Source organism: Chanodichthys erythropterus, chromosome 3 (genome assembly GCF_024489055.1).
Source record: "Chanodichthys erythropterus isolate Z2021 chromosome 3, ASM2448905v1, whole genome shotgun sequence".
NCBI classification, from domain to species: Eukaryota; Metazoa; Chordata; class Actinopteri; order Cypriniformes; family Xenocyprididae; genus Chanodichthys; species Chanodichthys erythropterus.
In genome coordinates this window covers 3,551,628-3,571,500 of record NC_090223.1, presented here as the reverse complement: position 1 = coordinate 3,571,500, position 19,873 = coordinate 3,551,628, and the positions used below count along the sequence as shown (strand labels likewise).

Below are 19,873 nucleotides of genomic sequence, written 5' to 3'. Positions count from 1 at the left end.
CAGCGCAGTGCAATAAACTCCACACCTTCACTTAGTGTAGATGAATTGAAAAGAGAATGGCCTTTCCTGTTTATGAAGAAGTTTTTAATGCAGCACTTCACTTCACTTACTGGGATCAAACTTTACGAAAGGCTGATAGAATGCATTGCTGGAAAAGGAAGGAGGGTGCTCCAGTTCTTCAAAACTCAGCTTCTTCGCTGGACAAAAGAAGTGAAGACTGTTCTTGCCGACATTGAACGTCTCCAAGGCGAGAACATGGACTCAACAATTGCTGTAATTTTGCTGATGATGACCTTCTTTAAAGAGAAAGATGATGCCATTTTCCTTCTTGCTGATGTAATTATTATACTGGATTCATATAATGGCCAATGAATATATATTTTTTAGATGTATAAAGATTTATTGCTGTCTCCCACATAAGCACTCCTTCTGTCTGACCTTTTGCATGCAGGTCACCAGTACCCATGCAGATGCTGAAGCTCAGTTAACTCTTCCGAATACACCAAGATTAATCATGCTGGGTGAGGTTGTCATTCAGACTTATACCAGTTGATTTAGTTGCTTCTAAGAGATAATTCGGCCCTATAAGGTCAAGTTTTCAAATTTGTTTTTCAGGAGATTCCATCCTGACATCAAAAAAGTGGATGCTCTGCGTAGAAGGAAAGGTGGTCATCCAGTCTGTTAACCCCCAGGATGACTTCACATCTGCCCTGGCTGTCTTCTTTGTTTCCTTCTACATTTTCAACCTGGAGTACCAAGCTGAGGCTGCATCAACCCTGGAATTCATCCAAAGGTAACTATTGATGAATCCATAAAAATTCATACTGTTTGGCATGAGCAGATCATGGTGAGTACTAGAAAATGAACACTTGTATCCAGTGTGGTCAACTTAGGACTGATTTTCATTCAAAATTTTGCAACTAATGCTATCGTTGCTCGTCCACATCTACAGTGAAAGTACTATGGTCATTCAAACCCATGCGAACATTAGAAGTTTATTTTTACTTTCCCAAGCTGGGAAAATAAATGTAGAATGTAGCATACACTGTTGTGATAGACTTGGCTTTTTTAGCAAATTGATTATTCAGTATATTTATATTTAAAAAAAAAAATCTTCTATTTACAGATTGTTGGTCAGGATAAATCCAGAGAACACAAAATGCAAAGCCAAATTTCAGCAGAGCCATAACAGTGGCAGGATGGTGCAACGTAAAAACAGGGCCCTGAATCCACATGTTGCCAGCTTCATCAAGGAATTCACCAATTATGACTGGCTGTAGACTTTTAAGTACTGATTTAGTAAAGAGGAAAGATTAGTCAGTGTAGTTAAAAGTATCAACGAACAAAAATGTAATTTCAATATTTTCTTTGCTTTTAATGGGAAATACAAACATTACATTTAAATGTAATCAGGAGCATTTTTACATTAATTGTATCAAGAAGGAAATTCAGAAAGGGGATGCATTGTGAAACGAATATCTCTGTTTAGGTCTATGCAGTGTTGAATATGTTTTTCATTTCTTTTAGCGTGTATGTTGTTCGACATTGCAGCGTGCTGATGAGTTAATAAAGAGTTAAGTCATTTTCAGCTATTGAAGAACGAAGTAAAATTAATAAAATGAGAGCGGTTTTAGCTTTGTAACGGATTGAGGAGATCAGGATGTCTATGCAGTGTTGAATTTGTTTTTAATTTCTTTCAGCGTGTATGTTGTTCGACATTGCAGCGTGCTGATGAGTATCGCTCTTTCGGTTAATAAAAAGGTAAGTCATTTCAAGTCTGTTTATCACATTGATGTCTGTCAAGCTGTAGTGCAACTCAATTGTTGTGTTTTGTTCTCTATAGGCAGCAAAAACCTGGGATCTGCATTGGCCCTGTCAAGTCTGGAGAGTGTTTTTACCGTTTAATGAATTAAATTGTAATAAAAGTTTTTAAATGGACTTCTGAGTGTTGTCATAATTTACGTGACATCTAATAATCAGTAATATAACTGTGAATTTTTTTTTTTTTGCATACAAGCCTTTATATTTCATTATTTTTTAAGCATGTAACAGATTGTAGTGAATATAAAAACTACCGTAATCAATTATACTGCATAGTAACTTTACAGTATTTTAAAATACAGTGCAAAAACATGAACTGTAATTAATTTTACAGTATAAATATACTGTAAATTATTATACAGTATGTTGTGAACTACTGTAGTCAGATTTACAGTAATATTACCATGGAATAAAATGCTGAAGCTTGCTGGCTATTTGTTGCCAGTAAGTTACTGTTGATTTGACGTTACATTTTTTACAGTGAGCTGAATTTGTATCAGATGTTGCACTACAAATGGAATCTCTTGCATGCTAAATGAAAATATTGCCTCCAGTCCATCAGGACAATCTATTTTCAACAGCGGATCCACGTATTTATCAACTAATATACATACTTTCGAGACATAATGTATTATAACAGATGTAAGGAAGAAACTATCATATTAATTTCAACATCATATTATTATTATTGTACTAATACAATTACAAGGTTTGGGAGTGTGTTTATGGGAATTTTTGACCATTCTTCAAGAAGCTCATTTGTGAGGTCAGGCAGTGATGTTGGTGAGAAGGTCTGGCTCACAGTTTCCACTCTAATTCATGCCAAAGGCGTTCTATCAGGATTCTCTGCAGGCAAGGTCAAGTTCCTCCACACCAAACTCACTCATCCATGTCTTCATAGACCTTGCTTTGTGCACTGGAGCGCAGTCATGTTGGAACAGGAACATCCCCAAACTCTTCCCACAAAGTTGGGATCATGAAATTGTCCAAAATGTCTTGGTATGCTGAATGCATTAAGAGTTCCTCTCACTGGAGCTAAGGGTTCAAGCCCAACCCCTGAAAAACAACCCCTGCAGAATCTGCAGTTTTCCATCTGTTCTCAAACACTTCTTTTATTGTGTTTTTCTCCTCCTCAGTGAACCTACTGTAATCACAATAATTAAAGCGTACAGTCCAGGAGAAGTGACTGTTGTGTCAGTATTTCAGTTATTATGACCCTCTTTACTGAGTTCAGGTGTGTCGATCATTGACATCTTTCTGTTGTTCTTCTCACTGGTTTCTGATCTCCACTGTTTTGACATCTCTGTAAATCCCAGAATCAATCCACCAGAAGAGAGGTTCCACTGCAGTCCGAGTCTGAAGTTTTCAGGAAGACTGTCCCGTCACCACAGTCAACAATTTAACAGTCGGAGGAAGCAGCAAGACAGATAAATGAATGTCCTGACCTTGATTATATTTGTTCTCATGTGTGGAAACACAGTAACAGCAGCAGGAGGAACGAAGCGCCTGCTGAAAACCAGCGCTGTTATGAAGAGGTTCTGATGAGACGCTGAAGGAGGAGCAGATGTGTCCGTGGAAATACATTTACTCAATAATGGGAACTTGACCGACTGCTTCATTTCCACTTTAAGAGTGTCATTAAAACCCTCCACATCTGGATCACCGTATTGTGTAATAAACATTATTAGTGATGTTTTATCAATGTTTAAGTGATGATTTTGATCAAAGACTGAAATACTGTCAGAGAATGAAAATCTGCTATAGAGATCTTCAGGTTTCTAAAGTCAAATCAAAGTTTCTCATATTACGAGTAAATATTAAACAAGTGTGAAAGGACACTTGACAAGGTCAATAAATTCATGATGTTGACAGTATTTGTGAATCATATGAATATGAATCAATATGAATCAGATTGACAGGTCTGAGAGATTTGATTCACACATCTGTTTATTTCTCACACTTTCCTCCATCGTCTGATTCCAGCACTGAGCTTTAACAAACACACACTTCAATCATATTTCATCAACAGTCTGTCATTAATGTCCTTATCACAGATCTTTTTCAGGTCATGATAGAGATTCAGCTGTTTAGATTAGTAATAAACTATAAGATACATCAATCATTTTGAGCTTTATCAATGAGGCATATGTTCAGAAATATGTTGTTTTGATCATCTGACAGACACTTGTATGAGGAACTGAATCTCTTCTGGTGTATTTGATGAAGCTCTGATCTTCTGAGGTGTAGATGAGCTCAGATTCACTGATGAACGTCAGAGAAACTCATTTCTGACTGTGATCTGAATCTGAGAGGAGACGCAAGAGTCTCATTCTTCATCTGCTCCATTACATGTATCGATCCAAACTCTCAATAGCGTCCTGTTTTGTGCATTTTCTCCATTGATCTGGTATCTTACCATAACCCTCATATGTTTTTTTGTAGTATTGTAGCCCTCATTTGCTCTGACATGCACTGTGAGCTGTAAGGTCTTATATAGACAGGTGTGTGGCTTTCCTAATCAAGTCCAATCAGTATAATCAAACACAGCTGGACTCAAATGAAGGTGTAGAACCATCTCAAGGATGATCAGAAGAAATGGACAGCACCTGAGTTAAATATGAGTGTCACAGCAAAGGGTCTGAATACTTAGGACCATGTGATATTTCAGTTTTTCTTTTTTAATAAATCTGCAAAAATGCCAACAATTCTGTGTTTTTCTGTCAATATGGGGTGCTGTGTGTACATTAATGAGGATAAAAATTAACTTAAATGATTTTAGCAAATGGCTGCAATATAACAAAGTGAAAAATTTAAGGGGGTCTGAATACTTTCCGTACCCACTGCATATATATATATATATATATATATATATATATATATATAGTGACACTGTATCAGTGCATGATAGAGAAGTAGATTTCAGTACAAATATGTCTTTTTCATTAATGCTCAAATGTAATTTACAGCACATTTAAACTGTAATAGGAATGTCCCTCAAGAGCATCTGATGGTGATGTGCCCTAACCATAACCATAACTATAACCATAACCACTAACATTAGAGAGATCAGGCTTTGACAGGACAGCGGTTATGAAGCTTGTTCTTCAGTGTGATAAAGTTCATATCTTGCTAAAGCCACCAGTTTTCTCTGTCCAGAATCCTCAGCTCATGATTGTGAAAGCAGTTTTTTTTTTTTTTTTTTTTCTTTTGTTCCACAGAGACCTGCGTATTTTGCAGTAATAAACACCTATTTATACCGACTTAATCAGGCTCTGAAAATTCTTCAAAAAGAACACAAAGAATGTCCTTCTCAGCTGCCATAGTTGCATCTCTTGCGTCATCAGAACGGGGGATAATTTTATCCCAACATTTGTTCGGTCCAATATTTACCTAGTGCTGGTTGTCAAATAGGTTGTTTTTAACCCAGCCTTTTTTGGAGTGTAGGATCTGTAGAATGGGTTTGCCCATACGGTTAACCAAAGAAAATTATTTCTTGTTACAGTATAATCGATTTATCTCAAACTATAACCTTGGTGTTAGATGTAACGATTGTGTACAATTATTAATCAATTTATGGGTTGGATATATGAATATAATAAACCATAAAGCTTTATGGTCAATTATGATGCATATACAGACCCAACAGGGAATTAAACATATATGGTGAATTAATTACAACGAACTATAATCAATTACATATATGATTAGTTCTGGTTTAATAATTATGTAGAGAAACTATCAGTTTGTCCAGCAAACCGGTAAGTTTTCCACAGACTATTATAACAAAATGTTATCCTCTGGCCACGAGGATAAATTCCTATGATAGCATCAAACGTAAAGCTATTGTATTAGAATCGAAACGTTAAAGTGACTTGGTTTTTGTTGTTTCAAAAAGAACAATTGAGCATGAATAATGTGTTTAATATATGCAAACTATGACTACAGAGGTTATACGTCTAAATACAGAATATACAAATATATACAAAAGGGAAAGTAGAGACAGGAAAGGAAGGATGGTCAAAGAATGGCAAATTACGACAGTTGACCCTTTTGAGAGTCACCACAGAAATCAGTTTAAACGAATTTCAGAGAAATTAAAACTTGCATATGGTTCAAGTCGGTGTGCAGCAGAGTTTCAATGCGCTTGGCTTCCTTTCCCGAGAGGGTTTCTCCGGCGGGGTTTTCAAACGAGGTTTAAGTGACGCATAAGATAGAGAGTCCAAGGAGATGGTCGTCCCGGAAGGAGATGAGTGCGTGATGACAGCGCTGTCGCCCGAGGCAGTTCAGGGGCAGTCGAGAGACAATCGGGAGACAAAGGAAAAATTGTGTGTCATTGTTTTTATGGAAAACCGAGCTAACACACCTTTTGTGTGTGGGTGTCTGTGTGCGTGTGGTGTGTGTTGGAATGTGATCTGGCACTCAGTTTACATGAGGGGCCCCTTTGATGTCCCAAGAGCTAGAAAACTGGGCCTTCTGTTTTACCTCGGAGGGTAACAGACATGCCAGAGTGTCTGTTTTTCTCTGGACCGGCCGGAGCCAAGGTCAGATTACAACACAGTCCAGCATGCGAGAGGCATCCTGAAGATCCCGGATTTTATTGACTGTCCTGATAAGTGTGCATATGCTACATAGAAATTTGATCATGTGCATGACACAACATTTGTGTTATGTTAACAAAGAACAGCACAGAATACCTAGGAACAGGGGAAATAATTGTGTAACTGTCAAATTGCTTCTGGAGAATTATTGGGGGGTGGGGGGGGGGGGTGTTTTTCCACAGGTGTGAGTTTTTCCACAGAAACTCATTCTGTTTGTTTTCACAAACGAGCCTCAACCTGATGAAGTTTCAAATTTCCTTTTCTTAACAGTAACTTTTCAACATCCTTATTAAACCCAACCCTTTCTGAACAGACATGAAAGATCCTGAAGCATTATTTCTGTAGAGTCATTCTGTTTCTGACACATGATGGATCTGCAAGTCTCCGTTGTTCTTCTTTTCATTTTTCTCAACGGAGGTATGAAAAAACAGCAAATATTGAAATGTATTATTTGTTAGTCATACTGTAGAGAGCTAACTCAATGTCTTTCTCTGTTTGTAAGGATATTCTCTCAAGTGTTACTCGTGCAGATCTGATTTGACTGGCTCCTGTGAACTGGAAGTGCAGACATGTCCAGATGGAAATTTTAATTGTGCAAGCAGCACGACAGAACAATCCATTGGTAAGTCCAGAATAATGTGAAAATCTGCAGTATAAGTGATCATAATGCTGGAGAGAAAGTATACTTGTAAACTGCTAATCTTGGATTTTTTATAATCCAATTATTTGAGCATTTATATCTTTTTTTACAGGGTCCGCTAAGGTGACTGTCACAAGTAAAGGGTGTGATAAATGTGAACCAGGAACTGGACAGCTACCAACCGGAGGGACAGTGACTAATCGCTGCTGTGACACTGATCTTTGCAATGCAGCAGGTATTGGCCTTTATTTCATCATGCACTAGCAGCTTGATTTCATCCACAGTAACTTAAAATGAGGATATTTTACTAACAATAATAATTCAGTATGAACATGTGATTGTTAATAAGCAGGACAATATTAAAAGTAGTCAAAAAATAGTGTAAAGCAGCATGAAAAGGAGAAGCTTATGAAGTTTCTATTTTTTTTTTAAGTTAAATTGATCAACAACGAAGATGCAGTTTTCTTAGTAGTAGCAGTAGTTATAGTAGTAGTGGTGTAGTGTTAATTAATATGAGTTTCCTTGCTGTCTTGATTAGATGGAGTGTATAAGGGAAGCTTCCTCCTGCTCTTGTCTCCTCTGCTCTTCTACTTCCTGTTTCAGTGAATCCAGCTGAACTCCATATTCTACAGAAAAGACCAGCAGAAACTCAATATGATACACTATCTGATACTGAATAAAGCTTGTTTGTTGCTCTGCTCTTCTTTGGTTTAAGGAACTGAGAATATGTACTTTTAACATTAAACAAATTACTGCATCAAAACGAACACATGTATGAATTTTCTTTGCATGAAAGGAAAAGTTATTATAGAATGTAATAAATAATTAAAGAAAAACATTGACGTTTTAAAAAGTGTGAAAAACGTCTGTAATAAAACATTTACATATGTGTATTAAAACATCTCTTCAGTGAGTGAAGGGAAATTTATTTAACTTTTGGTTCAGTTAGAACAGGGGTAGACTCTGCTGTCCTGCAGAGTTTAGCTCCAACCCTGAAAAAAAACCTTCAGCTGCCTATAGTCTTAGTAACCCTGAAGAGCTTGATTAACTTGTTCAGGTGTGTTTGATTAAGGTTGGAGCTAAGCTCTGCAGGACAGCGGCTCTCTTGGACCGAACGTCAAAAAAAACAGTAAATTCAATAATGCACACTATTACTAAAATCTGTTTTGTACCTTTAACATATACTGGCAACCACCATATAATCCAGGTGGTAAATGAGATTTACATGAAGAATCATCACAAGTAGCTTTTCCACAAGCTGAAGTATTTACTAATATAAAGAAGGATGTATTTCACGCAAACACAAAACACCGTCATGATAACACAACGCTTACATAATGCAATAAACATCAATAACCAACAGAAGATGTAACATAAAATACATAACTGATAACAAAAACTAATAAGAAACATGATTATTTAAACAAAATACTTTCAAATGTGGAGTGTCACACAGAGAATTGTGGGAATATCAGTTTACAGTTTTTTTTTTTTTCACTGTAAATTATACACTGATTTGTTTTTTTTTACTTCTAAAAAATCTAAAAAGCTTTTACAGCTTTTCCCAGTATATAGTATGGGAACTCACTGTTAACCTATTTACCTTTTTTTTTTTTTTTCTGTAGCATTTTTTACAATATTTTACCATTAAAATCACATTCTGTTTTTACAGTGTTCCCAAAACATGTCGAGCATTTATATTGTTATTATATATCTACTGACTTATCTATTTTTTTTTTATTTTTTTTATTGTAATTGTAATAATTCCCATCTGCGGTTTCCTTTATCATCAGTCAGTCAAAGTGTTAACTGCAAAGCAATTTTTGTCAAATCCAGAAATGACTACCACTTGGAGCGCATTTTGATGAAGAGAAATAGGTTAGACTTATTTAACTACTGGCTGCCCAACCTGTGTTTACACATCCAGGAGTACCACACACACACTCTTAAACATGTGCATGCAAGTCTGCAAATATATTTACAGTGTCATAAAATATTCTGTGAAAGTACTGACAGAGGGTATAAAATATTGTTTTATTTTGAAATGCATTGGATTATGCTGATAAATTAAATGAGTTTTGATAATCCTGATTTTAGTGCAGAAATCAATGATTTAAAACAGAGAACATTATGTAGTAATGGTGAAAATATCAAAGTTTATAAGGTTAAACATCTTTTTAAAAATATAGATGTTAAAAAAGTCCAGGCCCTGATAATGTAGGAGGCATGGAGTTAAAGACTTGTGCAGACCAGTTTTGTTGAATATTTCATCACATTCTTTTAGAGTCTCTTAAAGCGGAACTCAGTTAGATTTGCGAAGCTCCCCCTACAGTTTCCTTCAGTGAATCACACTGTCGTAAGTACTCCAAGCACAGCTGTGGACTACAATGACTACAACGCAAATAGTTTTGCAAATACAGTACAAGAAAGAGGAGGTGGATAATTTGCAAATACAGTACACTCGATGGAGGTGGGTAATTTTCAAAATTGTTTTATAAAGTCATAATATATACATTGTTTTTGAATTACCGTAAAGCATTTTGTCACTCTCACGTGAATGTGAACATGAGGCGAGATTGTTTCGGGTCGGTGCAGATCAACTTGCAAGTGCTGTATTCTGGCGTAGACGTGCCAGAGGGGGTCAGTGCTCGACTCAAACACACCACTACAAGTCAATTAACCATCGTAAGGACTTTTTATGAAGGTAAAAAAAGTTACTTAGTTCTGCTTTAAGTTACAAAAGGTCCCACGAATATGGAAGAAATCTAATATAGTCCCTGTGCCAAAAATAGTGTGCCTAAGATTCTATGATTTCAGACCTGTTGCTCATGTCATGAAATGTTTTATGTTTTAAAAAATAATTAGGAAAATGATTTTATAGCAAATAGAGGCTACCCTGGATCGTTTGCACTACAGCTCTGTATATGCTTACCTCAAGGACTCCAAACGCTATACTTACCTGTCTCCATCATCTCCATCATCTCCATCATCTCCATCGTCTCCATCGTCTCCATCGTCTCCAGTACTCCTCGTGTGCCTACCTGCCTGTGTGTGTGAGTGTCTCAGTCACCGGTCTCCAACCTCTGCCTCCATCTTCACCTGCAATACAACAAAAGGACAGTATTACCTTCTCATTTATCTCCAAGAACTGCATTCTCATCATTCACTTACCTGTTGCTCTGCTGATCAAATCAAATAAACACCATTACTGCTTTTATATCTGCCTCTGGTGTATCTATCATAACAGAAGACCGGACCATAAGCTCCAGGAGCTCGTGGACGCACTGCGCCGAGCACTCACCCCACAACCAGCATCACGTCACCTACCACCGCTGCTGCTTCTGCATCCACCGTCACCGCTCCTTCTCCAGCGTTCACCGCCAGTCCCATGGCCAAACCGGCGCCCTACTCAGGATCAGCGGAGGACTGCAGCGGATTCCTCCTTCAATGTGAATTGGTCCTGGAGATGCAACCGCACCTCTACCCCACCGACACGGCAAAGAATCGCGTTCATAATCTCCCAACTGCAAGGTAAGGCCCTTCAATGGGCGGATTCACTCTGGACTCAGAAAGGCTCTGTTGTAAAGTCTTACTCGCTGTTCGTCTCTCACTTCCGTGAGGTCTTCGGAAAACCTCTGGCTGATTCTTCAACTGGTGAGAAACTTTACAAACTAAAACCGGTAAATAACACTGTTAATGATTATGCCTTGCAGTTCAGAACGCTAGCTGCCACCAGCGGATGGAGTGAACAAGCCCTCATCACCACCTTTCGTCAAGGATTGGAGCCTAACGTGTGGTTGCATCTCGCTGCATATGAGAACTCCATAGGACACGAACGCTTCATCCAACTGGCCATCCGCGTGGGTTTTCGTATGCAGTCGTGTCTCCTTGAACACCAGGGCCAGCCACTCTCCAACATCCTCCTCCGTCGGTCCGAACCCGTCAGCTCCCCAGAACCAGCAAATTAACCCATGCAAGTGGACAATTCCCGTCTAACTGCTACTGAAAGACAGAGAAGGCTGACCCTGAATCTGTGCTTATACTGTGTATCTCCGGGGCATGTAATCTCCACATGCCCAACTCGTCCTCTTCGGCCCGTGGTGAGTGCAATTATTCCTTCCATTCAAAAGATGAAACCACTCACTACTATTGTAAACCTTACTGCTACAAATGCCTCTGTTCCAGTGGTGGCGCTCCTCGATTCAGGGTCAGCAGGACATTTCATCTCCGGCGCTCTCTGTCAACAACTCAAACTCAAAACCTCGCCGTCTCCGATTAATTACCAGGTCCACTCCATCATGGGAAAACCCCTGAGCCGTAAGATGATTCGTCGCTGTGTGGGACCTCTTCAACTACAAGTGGGTATACTTTATATGGAGAACATCCATCTGCTGGTTCTGGAGGAATCCACCGCTGACGTGGTTCTAGGGCACCCGTGGCTTGAACAGCACAGCCCCACCATCTCCTGGCACACAGGCGAAGTCCTGAATTGGGGCGACCACTGCTTCTCCAACTGCTTCCCAGTACTTCCGGTTCCAAGATCTTCACTCTCCAAAACCATCTCCATCAATGCCACGTCCATCGAAAGTCCTGTTGAGAAGCGTTCTGTGGATATTCCACTCGACTATGCCTCCTTCAGTGACGTCTTCTGCCCGCAACGCGCCTCCAAGCTACCTCCACACCGGCCATGGGACTGTGCCATCGATCTGTTACCGGGTGAGCCAGTGCCCAGGGGACGCATCTACCCCCTGTCTGTACCGGAGGAGAAGGCCATGGAGGAATACATCAAAGAGGCCCTTCACCAAGGATACATCCGCTCGTCTACTTTCCCTGCTGCTTCAAGCTTTTTCTTCGTGGCAAAAAAGGACGGAGGCTTGCGGCCATGCATAGATTACCGCGCACTCAACAAGATAACCACCAAATTCCGTTATCTACTTCCCCCCATCCCAGCGGCCCTGGAACATCTCAGTGGTGCCACTGTGTTCACCAAGCTGGACCTCCGCAGCGCGTATAACCTCATCCGGCCATTATGAATATCTTGTCATGCCGTATGGCCTGGTCAACGCCCCCTCCAGGATTTCATCCACAAGGTGCTCCGGGAGTTTCTCCACAAGTTCGTGCTGGTATACATTGACGATATCCTCATCTACTCCCGGAGCTTGACCGAACATCGCCACCACATTGCGGAGGTCTTACAACGCTTACTGCAATTCCATCTGTTCCTCAAAGCAGAGAAGTGCTCATTCCACCAGCCCTCTGTCCACTTCCTGGGTTACGTAATTGATCACAGTGGCATCCGGATGGACGAGGGGAAGGTTTCTGCTATCCAAACCTGGCCAACTCCAACCACCATAAAAGAACTCCAACGTTTCCTCGGATTCTCCAACTTCTACCACCGTTTCATCAAGAACTACAGTACCATCGTCAGTCCACTCACCAACCTGTTATGTAAGCAGCCCAAGTCTCTGTCTTGGTCCCAACCTGACACCAACGCATTTGAGACCCTCAAGAAAGCCTTCACCACCGCTCCCCTCCTCGTCCACCCTAACCCAGACTTGCCTTTCGTCGTGGAGGTGGACGCCTCCACCACCGGAGTGGGAGCGGTTCTATCGCAGCAGCAGGGGACACCAAGTAGATTCCATCCATGTGCCTTCTTCTCCCGCAAGCTCAACCCGGCTTAGGTCAAGTATGACATCGGAGACCGTGAGCTCCTGGCAGTCAAGTTTACCCTGGAAGAATGGAGGCATTGGTTGGAGGGGGTTAACCATCCCTTCCAAGTTCTCACTGATCACAAAAACCTTGAGTATCTGAAGGCTGCTAAAAGACTCAACCCTCGCCAAGCTCGCTGGGCCATGTTCTTTTCACGGTTCAATTTCTCCATATCCTATTGTCCAGGTTCCAAGAATATAAAAGCGGATGCTCTGTCTCGCCTCCATGCTCCAGAGGAGCATACTGTAATGTATTTTCAAGGAATCAAATAATATATACACATTGAACATTTTGTTATATGCGTTTATTATATCTATTTACCTGATTTAATGTGTCTAAGATGTGTTGTATGTAATTTGTGATGCATTTTGTGAAAGGAAATGAACGAAAAGAGACATTGTAAAAAGAAAAATGTTTTATTAGGAAATGTTATTAGAACAGCTTCGGATTTGAGCGAGACAGAGACCACAGAACTGAGAGTGTGGTGATGCTTAATTCCTGTCCTGTCTTTAATAAACTGCAGACGAGGTCCCCCAAAGGGTTGGTGTCGGTGGTTCATTTGTGGTGCTGGGCGAGATCCGCTACACGAGTACGCACAAAACTCCCTCCGACAAGCCACAACTGGACTAACAGTGCGTACTCGGTGCGTACTCGGTTACCAACCCCCACTGTTCCCCTGGGACGGGGAACCCTCCAACGTTCCGGCAGTCGACAACTGGTTCCGGGAGAGCGAGAGGGTTTGGGACTCAGCACACCACCAACTGCAGAGAGCCCTGCTCAGACGCAAGATGACAGCCGACCTTCGGCGCTCCGACGCCCCTCAAGCCCCTCATGGGCAGGAACTGATCTTCAATCGCCCTACAATCCTTCACGCTCCTTAAGATCACAAAACTCTGGACTTCTGATTGTACCTAGGATAGCTAAGTCCACTAAAGGAGGGAGAGCGTTTTCACATTTGGCTCCGAAACTCTGGAATAGCCTTCCTGATAATGTTCAGGGCTCAGACTCGCTCACCCAGTTTAAATCTAGATTAAAGACACATCTCTTTAGCCAAGCATTCACATAATGCATCACATACCAGATAAATTGCACATGACTGTCTTTGCTTAATGTTGTGAACAGCAGCTACGCTAATTATTCTCCATTTACTTTTCTGCTTCACCTCGGGACACCTGTCCTGAGGTAACTAGAGAGGACATCAGCTTCAGTTTGGATCCAGCCTCTTAAGAAGACCTCAGATGACCATCACCTGTGAAGAGACGGCGCCAACTCCTGCGAGGACTTCAGAAGACGCAATCATCTGGATCAACATTCACATTGCCAAATCTCTATATATCCTAATTACTGTTAATGTAATTAATTTTTCTAGGAACACATTGCTTCTACCTTCAGTTAAACTGCTAACAGTGATTGTAAATTAATTGCCTAAATGTAAATTAATTGATTAATTGAATAAATTATTACATTTGCTAACTGTATTCTTTAAATTGTAATGCTGACATGCATTCTCTGTAAAGCTGCTTTGAAATGATATGTATTGTGAAAAGCGCTATACAAATAAATGTGAATTGAATTGAAATTGAATACTCCACACATGCGCCGCACAGAAGCGGAAGATGAAACGTCATCGGTGAGAGTTTGAATGAAGATGTGGTTTTAAAGAAAAGATTATATTCTTTAAAACCTTCAATGTGAAGAAATATGGAGACAGAGAGAGGAGAAGGCATGCATTTATTATTATTTTCACAATACAATTCAAATGAAGGTTAAAGAGCTGGAAGTGTTTAATGAATTTGTCTGCGCATAAACAACATTAAATACCTGAAGAGCAGCTGATAAAGATGACGTGATGAATCCAGCATATAAAAACAGAGTTCAGGTGAGATCAGCAGAAACACAGCATGGTTTCAGATCGAGTCTTTAAGAATGTAATGCATTAATAAAACAGAGAACAGATGCAGGGAAAAAAAAGTGTTGAGGAGTTCAGAATGAAGCAAAAATCCCTGAGTTTGAGTAAATGAACAATGATGATGACGATGAAGATCATCCTCTGGACACGGAGCCGTTGAACTGCAGTGAATGAGGATCATCAATTCTGACCTTCAGTTCAACTCCAGCTTCAGGATCCCTGAGAGAAACACATCCAGTTTCAGCAGATCAAGCTTCAGTCAGAGAATATCTTCTGTCTGTCTCACTTCTGAAATGATCATGTGATTCAGCCTTTATTTCCCTCACTTTAAGATCCACAACATTACATCACAGTGACTTCTGCACATTTGATCTGTTCATTCATGGAATTGAACCATTCTTAGTGTTTCTACAGCACCCTCTAGTGTTTGTTAGGATTCACTCACTTGATTTCTGGATCATCCTAATGCACTTCCCTCTGAAAACATCTGAGAACAGATTGAATCTGATTATTATATATTATCAGACAGCTTTAGATGGTGAAGATCCTGTGAACAGGCGACTGAAGCTGAAATTCAGCTAAATGTGATTGATGACATGAGCTCTTGAGAATTACTGACTGATCTGAGATCAGACTCACCTGAAGATCCTTTTATGCAGCATGAAACACATCAGAACAACCATGATGAAGAAAAGAGCCAAAATCCACCAGAACTGATCTAAACAAACCATACGATACAAAATCAGAACTGATCGACACAAACAACACGATACAATCATCTGATCAACTCAATTAATAAACCAATGAAATCAGATGATCACTAACAATGATGAATCAATATTAGAGTTTAAAGGGTTTAAAGCTCTTGATGTTTGACCTGAGAGCTGGAGAGACAGAGTCACTTCATCCAGAACATCTTTAAAACACACAATGATTACAAATATAAGATAATATGACAGAAAACAGGCCTGTTCACATTCAAACTGGATTGAGTCTGAATCAGATCTGAATTAGTGGTGTATTAGTGAATATGTTTATCAGCTGAAACTCACCTGAGTTTAGAGTCGCTGTAGTTTCATTCCTCACTGAAAAACACATTCACAATCATCATAATTCACTTAGAGAAGATTCACTTCAACACAGTTTGATCTGAATCAGGACAGATTCACTTCAACACAGAGTTTGATCTGAATCAGGACAGATTCACTTCGACACAGAGTCTGATCTGAATCAGGACAGATTCACTTCAACACAGAGTTTGATCTGAATCAGGACAGATTCACTTTGACACAGTCTGATCTGAATCAGGACAGATTCACTTCGACACAGAGTCTGATCTGAATCAGGAGAGATTCACTTCAACACAGAGTTTGATCTGAATCAGGACAGATTCACTTTGACACAGAGTTTGATCAGAATCAGGTAAGATTTGCTTCGACACAGAGTCTGATCTGAATCAGGACAGATTCACTTCGACACAGAGTTTGATCTGAATCAGGACAGATTCACTTCGACACAGAGTCTGATCTGAATCAGGACAGATTCACTTCAACACAGAGTTTGATCTGAATCAGGACAGATTCACTTCGACACAGAGTCTGATCTGAATCAGGACAGATTCACTTCAACACAGAGTTTGATCTGAATCAGGACAGATTCACTTCGACACAGAGTCTTATCTGAATCAGGACAGATTCACTTCAACACAGAGTTTGATCTGAATCAGGACAGATTCACTTTGACACAGTCTGATCTGAATCAGGACAGATTCACTTCGACACAGAGTCTGATCGGAATCAGGAGAGATTCACTTCAACACAGAGTTTGATCTGAATCAGGACAGATTCACTTCGACACAGAGTTTGATCTGAATCAGGACAGATTCACTTCGACACAGAGTCTGATCTGAATCAGGACAGATTCACTTCAACACAGAGTTTGATCTGAATCAGGACAGATTCACTTCAACACAGAGTTTGATCTGAATCAGGACAGATTCACTTCAACACAGAGTTTGATCAGAATCAGGACAGATTCGCTTCGACACAGAGTCTGATCTGAATCAGGACAGATTCACTTCGACACAGAGTTTGATCTGAATCAGGACATATATGTGTGTCTCTTTAATAAATGTCTGTAATAATGTCAAGGCAGATTCTCATAGTAATGAATGTGTTTGAAGTGTATCAGAAGTAAGTCTCATAATTTCCTCTCCTTCATGTCGGTCCAAACCTCTTACGACTTTAATTACATGGACCAAAAACAATGAGGTTCTCTTTAAAAATCTGAGTGTCTTTCACCTCATGTGTGATCTGAAATGAAAGAAAGAATCATCAGAGCAGCATTAATAGAGTTTATGAAGGATTCATTACTGTGTGAGTTTGTGTTCATGTTGAACTGCAGCTCTAATGATTCGTAATTAAATCAAAAGAACATGATCATCATTTCTGTGTTTAAATATGAAAACAGATGAATGTTGAGAGAGATTGAGCTGATTTACTTTTTTAGAATGACACTGAATCTCATGATGAAGTTCATCCACACAGTAAGATGTGACGAGTCAATCAGATGATACAGACGTCACAGGATACATCAGTTTGTGTGGATCTGATGGATCTGCTAACAGACGCCCGTCCTGAAAAAAATCAAACACAAGAGAATCAAGTAATGCATTTGAGTGAGTATGATGGTGTAGTTTGAGGACAGAAATGTTTTGGTCAGAAATGACCAAATGTCCTCACAAAGATAGTAAAATTAGTTGGGCCGCACAAAAACAAGATGTTTTATATGAGACTAAATGATGACTCGATATACTATGCTCCTTCACTACACTATCCATAAACCCACTCATTGAATCTGATTGGCTGAGAGCCGTCTCCAGCTGTACAATACTCCAGAATCAGCACTGGAACCGTTTCAGCCTTTGTATCACTCTGCTTGCGGCGGTCGAGCAAATCCAGCATATTTTTGCAAATACAACTGTTATTGTGTCACAGAATGTAGTTTTAAGAGTTTTTTTAGATGAGAATGTAGTTTTTTAGACCTCAAATGTACAAATGACTTTCATAATTTTATATTTAGACTCTATTTAACTTAAATCCTGTTCTAGATCGCTGCTTATGCGTTTAAATGAATTGTATGATTGTGTTTATTTCCTATTGTCTTTTATAATGGCTATCATTGTTCATTTAAAAGTTTCTGAATAAATTAAATAATATGCCGTATTTGGTGTTGCTAAATATTGTTTGTGACATGGATTTCAGTGAAATCTGCAATAACACGCCATTAGATGGCAGCAAAGACTGAATGATTCAGTCCCAGCAGATTTTTATTTTTCTGGTTGAAGTTGAAATTAAGTTTTGCGAAACACTGAGGCTTTCCCGTCAACTGTATCATAAAATGGTTTATTACTTGAACCTGTTCAACATGGTGCACACTAACAGCATCACAAGAAGCTGCCTTTGCATCCCAGATAACCCAGACATTGTTGGTATATCAGCACTCTGTGATTACCAACAGCCGAACCACGGTTTGTGGTTTATTACATGGGTATTACAACGTAAACATGGTTTATGAGGTCACTTCCTGTGTCTTCATAAACTGAATGGCTTAGAAAACATACAAAAGAGTGTTTTGAAATTCAAAAAACAGTTTCCTGTGATGGGTAGGTTTAGGGGTAGGGGTAGTGTAGGGTGATAGAATATACAGTTTGTACAGTATAAAAACCATTACGCCTATGGAGAGTCCCTGTAAACCACATATACAAGTATATGTGTGTGTCATGGTGTAGTTTGAAGACAGAAACACACACTCACCTTTGAATACCAGCTCTGCTCACAGTCATCACTGGTTTGATTCAGTATATTAGACAGAAGTCTGTATTCAAACCCTCCTTCAGTCTGAATCTCTCCACATGTTTTATTGATTGTGTTCATGTTCCAGTGCTGAAAACAGAAGAGAAATGCTTTAAACAAAGAACCAAATGACTGCAGTATATTAACATTGAATGACGTGTTGAACAATAAACATTTACACAAATGTGGAAAAGCTGTAGTGATGTGCATTTAAACCAGTGAAAATAACTCTTACAATATGACGTATTCAACAAATGACTTCAATTTCAATCTTTTCTTTACAAAGCATCACATTTTAGATGAAAGTATGTTTATATGTTAGGCACAAGAGGGCGCTGTAACTATAAATAATGAAAGATAAAGTATAGATCTCTACTGCAAAATCTGGACAACTTTAACTTTAACTTTAAATATTTCCGTACTAACTGCCAAATATCATAATCCATTCAGTATATTTAAATGGTGATACGACTTTTAATTACTTACTAAGTTTTAGTAAAGTTATAACTGTTATAAAGTTGTTGCACTTTTATGCTCAGCATTAGTTTTTCACACTTTGATAGTTTTAAAGGATAATCATAAGATATAGGCTATTATAAGACTTAAGAATTGTTTAAACGTATTTAAACCATACATGGATTTTAGTCAAAATAAGTGATTAGAGCAGAAAACTGAAATATTTTCTTCCGGATATTTTCTTCCCTTTTTTGGCAAAATATTTTCTTCCTTTTTTTTTTTTTTTTTTGGCAAAGGGGAGACCTCAAGCGCCGCTGCACAGACCGACCGGTGTATGACATTAAAGTACCGCGAGAGTGATTACAGAACAGACGGCTCCGTATGCGTTTGAATCGCTCTCGCGGTACTTTGATGTCATACAGCGATCGGTCTGTGCAGCGCTGCATCAAGTCCAACAATCACGTAGCATTTCTGGAAATGATGCTCGATGACGTCTGCTCGAAATGAGACAAATAAACACAATCTGCGAACACACTTCACTGTGATTGGTTGAAGTAAATCGAAAGTTTACGCTGCACACACACACACAAACACACCTACACACACACGGGGCAAAGCGCTGAGTGTTAACCCTTTGACTGTCAGTGTTGGCACGGGTATCTGCCGATCCCGATACTTACAAAAAAATTCACAATAAAAAAACAAAAAGATTTTGCATTAAAGTGTTTACGTTTCGTTTAATGTAAAGCATATTGTGCCCAGACTTTGATGTAGGCTAAATAATACAATTTAATGTGCAACGAAACCAAGAGATAATTAATTATTTGAGAGGAGATGGAAATTACGATTAAAACTTTTTGAACCATTTAAGATATTTTAAACTTTT

At 39.3% G+C, this 19,873-nt stretch overlaps 1 protein-coding gene, 1 long non-coding RNA gene and 1 pseudogene across 2 annotated transcripts; 2 read left to right on the top strand and 1 right to left on the bottom strand.

Moving 5' to 3' along the window:
• LOC137015311 (zinc finger protein 729-like) overlaps window positions 1-19,873 on the top strand; it is a 343,783-nt pseudogene that overhangs the window by 49,985 nt on the left and 273,925 nt on the right.
• LOC137016890 (three-finger toxin 3b-like) lies at window positions 6,748-7,724 on the top strand. The gene is made up of 4 exons (XM_067380822.1): window positions 6,748-6,836; window positions 6,922-7,041; window positions 7,172-7,294; window positions 7,598-7,724. Exons 1-4 carry the CDS (start codon window positions 6,785-6,787, stop codon window positions 7,663-7,665), a joined length of 363 nt encoding a protein of 120 aa, XP_067236923.1. The 5' UTR covers window positions 6,748-6,784; the 3' UTR covers window positions 7,666-7,724.
• On the bottom strand, window positions 14,489-15,534 carry LOC137016958 (uncharacterized). Its single transcript, XR_010894519.1, has 3 exons — window positions 15,317-15,534; window positions 15,123-15,164; window positions 14,489-14,896 (listed from the first exon to the last, which is right to left on the bottom strand). It is a non-coding gene; the product is annotated as an uncharacterized lncRNA (long non-coding RNA).

Bases quoted from the DNA above. Each gene is read 5' to 3' on its own strand.
- LOC137016890 (XM_067380822.1), top strand. From the start codon at position 6,785: ATGATGGATCTGCAAGTCTCCGTTGTTCTTCTTTTCATTTTTCTCAAC. The intron at 7,042-7,171 runs GTAAGTCCAGAA...CTTTTTTTACAG, and splicing joins CACGACAGAACAATCCATTG to GGTCCGCTAAGGTGACTGTC. The intron at 7,295-7,597 runs GTATTGGCCTTT...TGTCTTGATTAG, and splicing joins TGATCTTTGCAATGCAGCAG to ATGGAGTGTATAAGGGAAGC.